Below are 12,034 nucleotides of genomic sequence, written 5' to 3'. Positions count from 1 at the left end.
ATAGGTTCACTTGTTGTCTACTGGAGGGTGAGGGACTTTCCCTTTCTACTGTTTTAGCCTGCAACAGGTGGACAGAAACACAGCTACACATTTTAACCAGACATTGGCCTCTAAACACACACAAGTCCCATTGACCTATCATGATAGCTAGCTTGATATGGTTAACATTTAAAAATAAAGGAACTTGCTGGATACCAGTGAAATAACCTTTTGGGGGCAAATTTGTGTGTGGTACTCATCCTTGCAATCTAACAAGCTAATATGACACATGGCATTTCAGAGAACAAATGCAGCCAGAAACAGCAAAATGGGATATAAGTTTCATAGTTCACCCTAAAATACAATTTTTTTTCTCTCATTTGTATTGTATTCAAGAAAAGGCATCTCTACAGCCGATGTCTTCAACACTCAGCAACTCACACTGAAGCAATCTGGATTGGTAAAGCACTACATGTGTGAGGAAAAATACTTTTGTTGTGAACTGTCCCTTTAACTAGGAAACTATGTGTGTCCTCAACTCAAGTCACATAGTGGATTTAGGTTCATAGTGTTGTTAGTGATGGTGGCTGTAATATTAGGGGGAAAACCAACCCTAATGAAAGTAAATGTTGTGTTTGTCTAAGTTAAGACCTTACAGCACTTGGAATGGTCTTTCAACCGTGATTCCAAAAAAGTTGGGACATCCTTTGAAATATAAATAAAAATAGAATGCATCAAAATTAGAATGTATATTTTCAAAACAAAGTTTGTTTTTGTACAGTTTTTAATTGACTATATGTCACAAAGTATAAACAAAATTCTGTTAAAAAAAAGTTTTGGAAAACGTCCCACTTTTTTGGAATTAGCATTTGCAGTAGGAGCAGTTTTACGCTCATTTCCCAATTTTTCACAGCAATAATTTGATGATATGACTTGAGTTCAATATTATATGTAACATGCGTAAATGTTTTTTTTATGAATAATATTATAATACAGGAGCCATCATGTCCTGATAAAGTTTTACCTTTGCATTAGCTAATAACTATTGGGGGGGGCCCAAGCAGCCTGTTAAAGTAGGTATCTGAAACAGCTTACACTGTGTTTGTGCATGTGAGTGTATTATCTCCACATGTGTGTGACAACTCCCTTGTCTGCCTTTAAGAAGTCACTACTTATCACTACTGGTCACAGACCAAAATACGCCCACCTACTCACAGAAACACACAGTCTTTTCACCCCAGTCCTCATTATATCATTTTAAATCTGAACACCAATCTTGGCACCAATTTGTGGAAAATAGTTTCCCATTATGGGGAGAGGGGATTGCCACCCATTTGATCTCATCACCTGACACTCAAAACTGGAGGCTTGTGTTGCAGTACTGCAAGTTACATTCAGTTTTCTGAGTCATTTGTGTAAACCCCTTTCTCTAAGTGGCACAGGAGCTGTTTGTCATAGTACCTTGTAGGATGTGGTCTAGCTAGTGGCAAATGTCACAAACCACATCTTATCTGCCAGACTACTACTACAGACTCTACCAGCACAGTGTTAAATTACATAAATGAATAAGACATCATTTGACATTATTTCTTTATTTTGAAAACCAGACAGGCAAGTCTGCTCATGTCCTGAAAACACACACACACACACACACACACACGCGCGCGCGCGCGCGCGAAATACCGGAGTTCATATGATCATAATTAACTCAGCAGTGAGAGTGGGAGGAGGCGGTCTGTGGAGAGGATAACTGTACACGCAGACTCCCTCTCAGCATTCAGCCACAGCTCTGACCGAACACTGACGCCATCAGTGATTTCTCTTCACCACTCAGTATTAATTTAGTAATAGCACTGCGAGGGAAGCGTCATTATTACATCTAGAGGACTATTTTTAATCCGCGTTTGGACAACTTGCTCTACTTTTACGCATGGGAGCATCGTTGACATTTCAGGAGTGACAGCTGGACGGACCGGATATCTCTACGATAAATTTTTGAACTTCTGAGTTTGTTTTTGAACTAATTTAAGGTCAGCGACATCTTTATTTATAAGTAAGTAATTTATATGTGTGCTGGGGGGTAGAAAAACAGTAAAGGGGCTATATTTTCACTCTAGTTTACTTGAAATAACAATGTGGTCCGTTTATTATGATTGTCCGGCCTCAACATGATTTTCTTCACTTTATTTCGTATTTATAATCCCAGTCATGCGTCCTTGAAGCTCGTGCACAGCTGACCTCACTGTGCAGGCACGCGCCGCTCTCTTACTGCAGCCTGGTTACATTAGAAAAAGTGGGCTGCCGGGAAGTCACACACGCGCACACGTGCAAGTGTGTGTGTGTGTGTGGTTGTGTATAACTTGTATACACGAGGAAGGAATGTCGTAGGCTATTAACCCCAGATTTTTCTTTGGCAGCTGTTTGTAAAGGTTATTATTCTTAACAGGACACTGATTTCTTCTACTGTAGCCTAGCTTACCCGATAGATAAACATGGATACTAAAGTGAATTTTGTGATTTGTGAGGAAAAACCACCTCGAATTCTGAAGACTACCTTAAAGTGTCTCTTTTACAACCTAATGTGGATCTTTTTTTTATGAAGAAAATGTTACCAAGTCAATTAGCCAATTTCAGTAAGTTTCAACAACACCTACCTCACTCCGATGACATGTTCAGATACAATTGGGGGGAAAAGGGCACCAAAATATGTAGCTTACCTAAAGAACAATTTTACTTCTTTTTTTCTCCTTTTTAAATGGTTAAATACATTTATCAGTTCAGGCATTCATTTATTAACTCAATAATGTAACTAACTGACTGATATTCTTATTTGATTGTGTGTGTGTGTGTGTGTGTGTGTGTGTGTGTGTGTGTGTGTGTGTGATGTCTACTACTCTACAGTGATGTCTACTTCTGGACTATTGTGGCTATCATGGACAAACTGAATCATGTTGAATATTTTTTAAAGGAATAATATGCTAAAAATGTCTGCAATATAACAGGGTGGCACACAATAACAAAGTAAGTCAACCAACCTAGTATTCTAAAAACGATGGTGATGATGGTTCCCCTTCAGAAAAATGTCCTATTTGAGCTTAATTTTTTTGTAAAGTGTATTGTGAAAATGTTTTGACTTATACGTCAATCAATTAATAAAAAATTCCACATTTTTTAACCATTTTGGGTGGTAGTGGCTTACCATTTACCAATTTTAGAGTCTACGTTTTTAAACCTTATTTGTCCCATTTTACCTGACTTGACCCCTACTTTTGGCATTGGTTTTGTGGATTCTGTTGGTTGTTTGCTTTATGCTGGTTAGCCACTGGAACTGTTTAAGGAACATTTAACTTAATTCTTAGTATCTTGTCTTGTCTTTTCTCTCTCTTTCCTGTTTCCTTAGTCCACACACCCCAAAGTAAAGAAACATAAATTATTTAGAAACAGCATGTTTGAGCTTTTGGAATTGGAGTTTGGGGTCAGAGAAAGGTCCCACTGACATTACGACAACTCATTAATAATTCAGAGAGAATGACTCAACGTGCTGAAAACACAAGTCAAGGGGAGTTTGTGTTGTTCACATGTAGGGGAAGGTGGAGGCGTTTCTTGATTTCATTCAGGGTAAAAAAGCTTAGGAGGGCTCAGCTCTTCTCTGTTTTATATTTATTTCCCTAACTGGCCTCTCTCTCTCTCTGTCCTCCAGCCAGTCTTGCGTTCTTTTGGTTAACTCTTAACATTTCTCAACCAACAGAGACACAGCTCAAACTTTCTTCTATTCTTTCTCCCTCTCTCTTCCCTCACAGCACAAATCCCTCTCACGCCTGATTACTTTAAATATTTAAACTTTGAAAGCTGAGCCAGCAGAATACGCAAATCAGGATATGTGTGTGTGTGTGTGTGTGTATTTGCTTGACCGTGTTCGTGGTTACACTGATATGTTTACAACATCCAGGGGACTTCCTCCATGCCTTATAATTCACTGCCAAATGATGACTGCCCTATCGTTTGGGGATAAATGGTACTCACAAACTCCCACGCAGGGCCTGCTTGGCTTCTTAAACTTGCATAAACTATCTAAAGGGGAAAACTGGTGGAATACCAACTGGAAATCACCCTTAGTGGTTTAGTAGCTGGGCTCATGTCTTTGCTCTCAGTGCCTTTCGGTGGATAAAATAAGCTCAAGTTGAAGCCTTAAAAGTCTCTCTTCTCCTCTCTTCTCTGCTTCCAGCTGTCTGCAGTCCTCCTTTGCTGAAGCCATGTTTTCCAAAGCCACTGCCAACTTCGTCCGTCACATTGACCATGAAGGAAGCCTCATCCACGTGTCCCGAATAAATGACTCACGCAAACTGGTTCCCATGAAACTGGTCATAATAGGCCACCGCTTCTGGTTGTGGCAGAAGCCCAAATATCGGATGACAGAATTCACCCTCAGCGACGTGTTGCAAGGCGACGAGGTGCTCAGAACTAGTATGTACAGATGTGCACATACACTGTTAGTTTATTAAAATACAGAGTGAATATAAATTGCTCAAGCTGTATGAATGCAATATTTTTATTCCATACCAGCTCCCTTTTTGTAAGACACATAATTCCCAAAGTAGACCTTTCTTTGCCACACGTCCATTTTTGCTAATGTCACGTGTTTTCAGAAGTGTCCATGGATGATTTCGTGACTTACAAGGGCACGTATGGAGACAAACTCTACGGGAAGGTGAACGCTGAGGCTGGCCCTGCCAACCTCACTGTGGAGGGGCAGGGTACCTACAAACTCCAGTCATGTTTTGGCGAGCTGAAGAAAGAGGGACTGGAACTGAAGGATCTGTTACGGGAGTCCAGCAGCAGGTGATAAATTTTAGTCGCATATTGTGACTATTCAGCAGAAGGGGACAGGATGATGACTTCATTATTTATTAGATAAATGTACTTAGACATAAGACATGTGTCACCTCAGGCCAATAACATGCAAACCACATAGACGTTGCGCATTTAAAACAATGCCAAAATGAAACCATATAGAATAACTAGATTCTGGTAAATACATTAAATTCTACCCTTCTCTTCAACACTGTGAAGCCATGATTGATTTTGATTCTGAGATATACGGTCATATGACAAATATTCACTGAAAATTTAAAAGAACTGTATGCTGTTTACACAGAGCCGACAGGAAAAGACACGACAAGTTGTAAGTAGAGGTTGTAAAAAGGCAAATAGTTCAATATGTATAGCATGTGGAGACCCAATATCTTTTTTTCAATATTCATGACACTTGCGGGCACAAAGTATTGTATATATAGACTCTGTTTTATTCAATTTAAAAAATAAAAAACAAACAAATTAATTTTATGTTGTATGGCATTTTAATTGTCTTATACTACACAAAACACATTTTTAATTGTTCCCACTTCTAGCCATGATTGTGCTGATTATACAGAGGTGCAGGACTTTTATATTACAGTGAAATACAAGGCCACAGTGAATAAAATGAAAAGAAAAAAATTGCTTGGGGTTCAGAGGATTAAATATACTGCTCTGAATCTGTCCTCATTCTTGTGTTTTGGATTTCTGTTTTTATACACATAGCTGACTGATATTACCTGATCAATTACAACACGTAAATGCTACACAGATACACTACATTCCCATTGTGGGTTAATAAAACCATTTATCTCTGCATCAGGCTGGTGAACATGCAGCATCCGCAGGTGCAGCAGCTGGAGAGGCGAGCTAACGTGCTGGCAGTGGTGAAGGACACGATCATCACCACCACATCCTGCTCCATCACCCAGACCAGGAAGGAGCAGTGTACCTTTCAGGGCATGCTCAGGATAGTGGGCATGCTGGGAAAAAGTGTTCAGGTTGGTGTGGGTGGGGTTGAGTGTGTGGGTTTTAGAAATGCAAGAAAACATAAAAAAAAGAGTTTTGCTATAATTTCAGTGTTATGACAATTCCTGGCCCACTCAATCAATAATGAATTGATTTGCTATGGACATTTCTTAATTATTTATTCGTCCCAGAGACACCAAAGTAAATTGGACGCAAAATGGCATTTTCAGACAGACAAATCAGGAAAGAATAGGCTTTGTTGGAGACCATGTCTCAGTAACAAACTCTTGCAGGATCTTGCGACACAGATAGCCTTAGCATTTGGCTAAAAATAGTAGCTAACGTCAACTAACAAAACTGATTTACATTATGCTAGATATTCATGTAAAATGTGTGAATAACTAATTTTAGCAAAGATAATATAAATCTTTATGCTTGACATTCACAACACCTCCAACAAGCCCAATTATTAGACAGGAAGTGTATACCATGTTATGCTATTGGAGCAGCTTGTAATGCGTCATCTTTTGTCATTTTGGTTCAACTACAGTGTCGTTACAGTCATTCCCCGGCTGCAATAACAGTGCAGATACACTGTATGGGCTTTTTTTGGGAGGGGGGCTTAAAGAGACAGGCGCAAAAAAGGAGTGTTTCAGACAGAGGGTGAATACAGGTATATTCAGACATGAAATTAAACAAAGTTATGTTTTTCTTGAACATTAAATCATATTAACCTGTTTTAGAAGAAACACCAAAGCAATTATAAACCTTAAAATGAGCATAATATATCCCTTTTAAATCACCATCTTTGAAATCACACACGTGTAAATTTGTATTCTCAGGTGTGTGTGGACGACAGCAACAACATCGAGGCAAACAGTGATGTGTCCATGGAGATCCCTGCTGGTACAGTCATTGCATACAGCATCCTGGAACTGGAGATTAAAAAGAATGGAAACTTTAGTGAGTTTGTGGTTATGGGTGTGCGTGCTTCTTTGAAGTGGTAAAAACAAATTTCCAGGAAGAAAAGTGTGACTTCCCTATTCTCTCTAATTCAACCAAATCCTAGAGGCACTGTTATATGATGTTGTGTTTTATATCTGATGTTGTGTGCACTTTCAGATATATGCCTACCTGGCACAATAGGAGGCATTGAGGCAGACTCGCCTCTGTCCTGGCCATCCCATGTTTCCTTGGATGAAATGGACAGCAAGCACAATGGGGAGAAGGCTCGAGACGAAGGACCTTTGCAAAATGGTTTGTTTTTATTTATTAATACACTCGGCAAGTTACACCTTTGTAGGGAAATAACTATATCAGTTTTTAAACAGTTATTTTCTTTTTGTTTATGAGGAACTAAAGCACAGTTGTGAAACAGGTTCCCCTTTCCCTCGTAGATTTCATTGTGACTTGAATGATGGTTTGGTTGTTTGTCCTGACATAAGGTCTGGCTGACAGTTGCAAAAACTGGAACTTAAACAAACTTTTATAATTATGAAAATGGAATTGTTGCAACTTTGAAGAAATACTAAGGTGTATAGCATCATTAATGGTAATGCACACCACTTTATACTTACCAAATGACACCCATTCATCTGTAAACTAACATGTCAGTTGATCCTAACTGAAAATAAAGACTTGAATGAAGTCAAAGAGCGCACACCCCTGCCAGTATTACATAATCCTCTGAATGTGCTATTTAAATGTTTGGAGTCAGTTAATCTGCACCTGGAGTTGGATCTACATCGGAATCGACATAGTGACAAAAATTGCATATTTGTTTTTGCCGAAAAAGGCTAATATTTTGGAGAAAAGTGGGCTTTTTACAAAATGGCAAGTGAGTCAACTCATGACTGCGAGTGACGTCCATTGGATAATAATAAATAATCAAAATTTGATCATTATGCAATGTCCAAAATTTGGTCATTGCATAATCTTTTCAAGAAGGTGGAAAACTGTTGAATATCAAAACATGAATATTTTTACACAGTTGCTCATAAAGTTGGAATAGTTTTGTTTTCAGACACAATCCTCTGTTAATTGGGGTTTCATTTTAATTGTGATATGTTTGGAAGAGATTGGTTAATAAAGTTTTGAGAAGATATAGACTTTTATCTATCAATAATAAATCACTTTCTCACAATTATTTCATGGAAGACGTTAAAAATATTTTACGAGCAAACCTGTATTAATATCTATATGCCATGTCTAGTGGTTGAAAATAATGGAAAATGTATGCAGACAGAAGTAGGCATGGCATATTTAAATAGAAATGTGTGAATTTTAAAGTTTAAATGAAATTGAAGTTTGTTTTATAAGCAAATACCTCATCTTAACAGTGCCAATCACACTATTGTGGCTGCATCTTGTCAAAGGTGAATGCCTGAGGCTAAACCAGCTAAATTCTGTATGTTGTAGCTTCAGTTTCAAATCTGATGCAGTATCTCCCAATATCTTCCAGGATCACATGACATGGACCTGTCTCCTCTGGCAGAGCTCCCAAAGTCAACTCGACTTGCCTTGTTCAAGGGACTCCAAGGAACTCTGAGGGACAGAATGGCTCTGTCATATATGGAGTATTTGGTGAGTGACACAATAACATGACCCACTACAGGTCTGTGGGTTTTAGTGGTTTAAGCTTGGCTCATGTGAGCTCATGTGGAAATAATCTGGAACTATTATTCCTCTTTTTTCTCTCTCTCCATTTCCCCTTCCCTCTGTGCCTCTCTTTGTTAGCTGGAAAAGTTGCGCAGTGGTGAAACACTCTATGCGGCCGAGCTCGAGGAGCTGCCGGAGACACAGAGAGAATTATTGTCAGCCATATTGGACCAACCCGTCACAGACAGCCACGCTGAGAACGGCCAGTGTGGGGTCCCTGCTTGCCTAAAGGCAGCTCACATGTTGGTCAGCGCCATGGAAGGTGAGGGCCAACTCAAGACTGAAGAAGGCTGTACACATTTTTGCTTTGAGCAAAGCAATGCAGAACTCAAAAAGTTATTTTCCACACTTTAACCTTGTTTGTATTACTTTTGTAGAGCTGCCTGATGAAACTCTGAGTCTCTTGTGTGACAGCAATCCTGATTTTCTGGAGGCCTTCCACACCCTGGTAAGTTAACATGTTTAATTTACTGCACATTATTATACTTTTGGCTGTTATATAAATGAATTGAAAGTATTATTATTATTACTTATGGATTTCATTCTATCAGGGCAAAAAGTGTCAATTATTTAAGAAAATTGTAAAAACTACTCTTCAATTCTACACAATTCTATAAAAACACAATTCTACACACCTACCAGCACCTCAACAGCTCATGATTTAACACAACACATCTACTACCTACCTCCACTTCAATCAGGTGTATTATCACTTTATTGTGCAATATAAATACTTTTATTATTATTATTATTTAATATTATTACTTTTCTTATTGTTTAAAGAGTTAATCATTTTATATTTCTTCTTGCTTTAATTGTTAATAATTGTGTACTTTGTGTTAATATTGCTTGTTTCTATTTTTTGTTATTTTGTTGATGCTTCTTACTCTTGCTATACATGTTTTACTGCTTATCTTATCTTATCTTATCTTATCTCCATACCCTAACTTTAAACAAACTAACTCCTCATGCCCAAAGCTAACCACTCTAACACCACTCAGTGATTGGGATCTAGCATTTACCATTGAGGCAGCGAATGCCAAGCCTGTCTTTAAATTGATTTAATTTGACAAAGTCTGCAACTGAAAAAAGCAACATAAATAGATCCATCCATCTATCTACCTCACCAGATGTGCAGGCTAAAGAAGAGCAGCGGCCCTCTCTCCATCCAATGTCTTCCAGTCCCGCTGCAGGACCGCCAGGCATTCCAGCTGGCAGAACAGCTGCTCAGCTCCGTCAGCGTGACGCTGAAGAGAGACAGCAGCAGGTTGTGGATGGAGACGGGAAATGAAGCAGGATTTCTCCCATTGGTCCTCTCACTCAGCACACATGGATTGTCCTGGCTGTGCAAAGGACAAAAGTAGTGATCATGCCTGCATTTACACTTTCTTTTTCTGTTTTGTGGATTATATTCTGTCTATTTCTTTCTTTATTTTAAAGTTTTTTCTGGAGTAAGCTGAGCAAAATATCTTTATATTATTATCATAGATTTCTTTTTTCATATTTACTATTTTTACAGTATCATATGAATATTCATACTATTTTATTGTTTTTCTGATATATTTTGTATTACTCTTGAAGCATTTCATATTTTTGTATAAAAAATATTTTTATGTGATGAATTCTTGGTGCAGCTCTGAGATCGTTCATACATGTGTCCATTAAGGAAGTTTGTACTTGATTAGGCACCTAACATAAATCTGTCCTTTTAATTATTATTGTTTTGTTTAAAGCCAGTTATTTCATTTTTTTATTTAAACATTTTCCAGCTCACCATGAAAAAAATGTGACTGAAAATGCATAGTGGTTAGGCTTTCAACAAAAAAACGTTCTGATTTCTTAGCTCAAGAGATTTTAACTTTCGTAGATTTCCAGTTTTTCAATTAACAAGAAAATGTCAAATTTGATGCATATCAATGGTACACAAAAATGATATTTTTTTTACATCCATGCAGTATGCTGAAAATGTTGTTATATGCCTGTTCTTTATTTTACAATAGGCTCCATTTTATTGCTGCTACTGCTCATAATGAAAAGATTAAATTTTTATATTTATCAAGATAGACTATATGTTTAACATTCCCTAAATTATTAACGTGGAATACAAAAAGTTGTATTATATTAAAATGCAGTATTGATGTTTTCATGTGCAGATTATGTGTATTTCCTTAAGTTGTTTGAAGCTATCTTTGTCATGGCAATGCTGCCTCTTTCCTATTATTACATTCTGATGTATCATTAATTGGTATTAACATGTCTGTTACACTAGATTAATACATTTTAAAGAATCTTTGCTTTATCAGAATGTATTATTTTGTGTGCTTGCTTGCAAAAGCACACTAACTACTATTCACCGGGTCTATTTAGTGCCACGGCTTAGCAGCGAGGCATCTCTTATTATTGCTCATGTTTATTATTATTTTGTGTGCTTGTTTGCAAAAGCACACTAATTGTTATTCCGTGGGCTTATGTCTCTTTATTATTATTCTTCCGTTTCTTCCGTGTTTATCGGTCGACTACCTGGCCACCTGGTTGCTTAACTACCAAAGATCTTCTTCTACGCTTCATTTTAAGATGAAGTGCATTTTGAGTAGCCTGCATTTATTTATTAATTAATATTACAGTTTTTGATTTTACATTTTACAAAGGAAAAAATGTAATTGTGTAATTATCAGACCACCATTAAATTTTTCATCTCGCGCACCTACGGAAGCCTTAAACGGCCATGCATTCATATATTTTTTTCTCATGATAACGAGTTAATTTCATTTGTTTTCTCGAGATAACTAGATCATTTTCTGGAGATCTGTAGTCCAGACACTTAGCCAGCAAAGGGCCCGCCCATTTTACTCATTGGCCCACCCAGCCAAGTATGATAAAAACATATTTTGTTACAAAAAAATATAAACATGTATGTAAGAAAGGAAATAAATGTATAATTGTATTTGTAACCCAGACCATGTGGGATGAGCCTCTCCACACCCTGGAACTCTGCGTTGTGTTGTTTATGATGATGTAGGGCGGAGGAGGGACCAGTCGCACATGGGTGGTCGTTATATTTGCGGCTCAACTATAGCACATGACACAGAAATGCAGTGCCATCCACCTTCCTTCAAGTGCTGATTGCACTTAGATTTTTATGATTTTCGTGCTTTATTTCTTACAGTATTAAACGGTAGATAAGGTGTCAACGCACAGCATAACATAGGCCTGCATCAGACAGAATTCTCACATTAACAGCAAGTGGTTTCAGTCGCACAGACAGCTCATGCGTAACAGAAAATGCGCAGATCATTGCCTACGGCAACCAGTTCGTGTGAAAACCAGTAAGGACACAACACCGGCCTTTAGACTTTCTGTTGTCTCACGCCAGTGTTAACTTGTACTGTTTAAGATTGAGCTGCCAGCACAGTTTGTGTGTTTAAGGGGGTACATTGCGCGCATCCCGTTTGGGGGGATGCTTCTGCTAAAGTTCATGTGGGTGGGGAAATGTATATGTGTGCTTCTATGCGTTTGTTAATGTTTTTCTTTCTTTTTGTTTCACATCAGTCATGTTTTCACTTCGCTTCCGTTA

The 12,034-nt window shown here is 38.0% G+C and overlaps 1 protein-coding gene across 2 annotated transcripts; it reads left to right on the top strand.

The window, feature by feature from the left end:
* The first annotated feature begins 1,759 nt into the window (after positions 1 to 1,759).
* Positions 1,760 to 11,112, top strand: LOC131984252 (gasdermin-E-like). 2 transcript variants are annotated; one of them, XM_059349103.1, is made up of 10 exons: positions 1,760 to 2,009; positions 4,205 to 4,443; positions 4,626 to 4,818; positions 5,657 to 5,834; positions 6,645 to 6,765; positions 6,925 to 7,059; positions 8,264 to 8,385; positions 8,539 to 8,722; positions 8,838 to 8,908; positions 9,591 to 11,112. In XM_059349103.1, exons 2-10 carry the CDS (start codon positions 4,233 to 4,235, stop codon positions 9,822 to 9,824), a joined length of 1,449 nt encoding a protein of 482 aa, XP_059205086.1. In that variant the 5' UTR covers positions 1,760 to 2,009; positions 4,205 to 4,232; the 3' UTR covers positions 9,825 to 11,112. The 2 variants fall into 2 exon arrangements, with proteins under 2 accessions (XP_059205086.1, XP_059205085.1); XM_059349102.1 differs by having other exon boundaries at positions 1,760 to 2,032.
* Positions 11,113 to 12,034: the final 922 nt, after the last annotated feature.

Source organism: Centropristis striata, chromosome 14 (assembly GCF_030273125.1).
Source record: "Centropristis striata isolate RG_2023a ecotype Rhode Island chromosome 14, C.striata_1.0, whole genome shotgun sequence".
NCBI lineage: Eukaryota > Metazoa > Chordata > Actinopteri > Perciformes > Serranidae > Centropristis > Centropristis striata.
The sequence above is the reverse complement of the archived record's forward strand: the minus strand, read 5'-3'. Positions and strand labels throughout refer to the sequence as shown.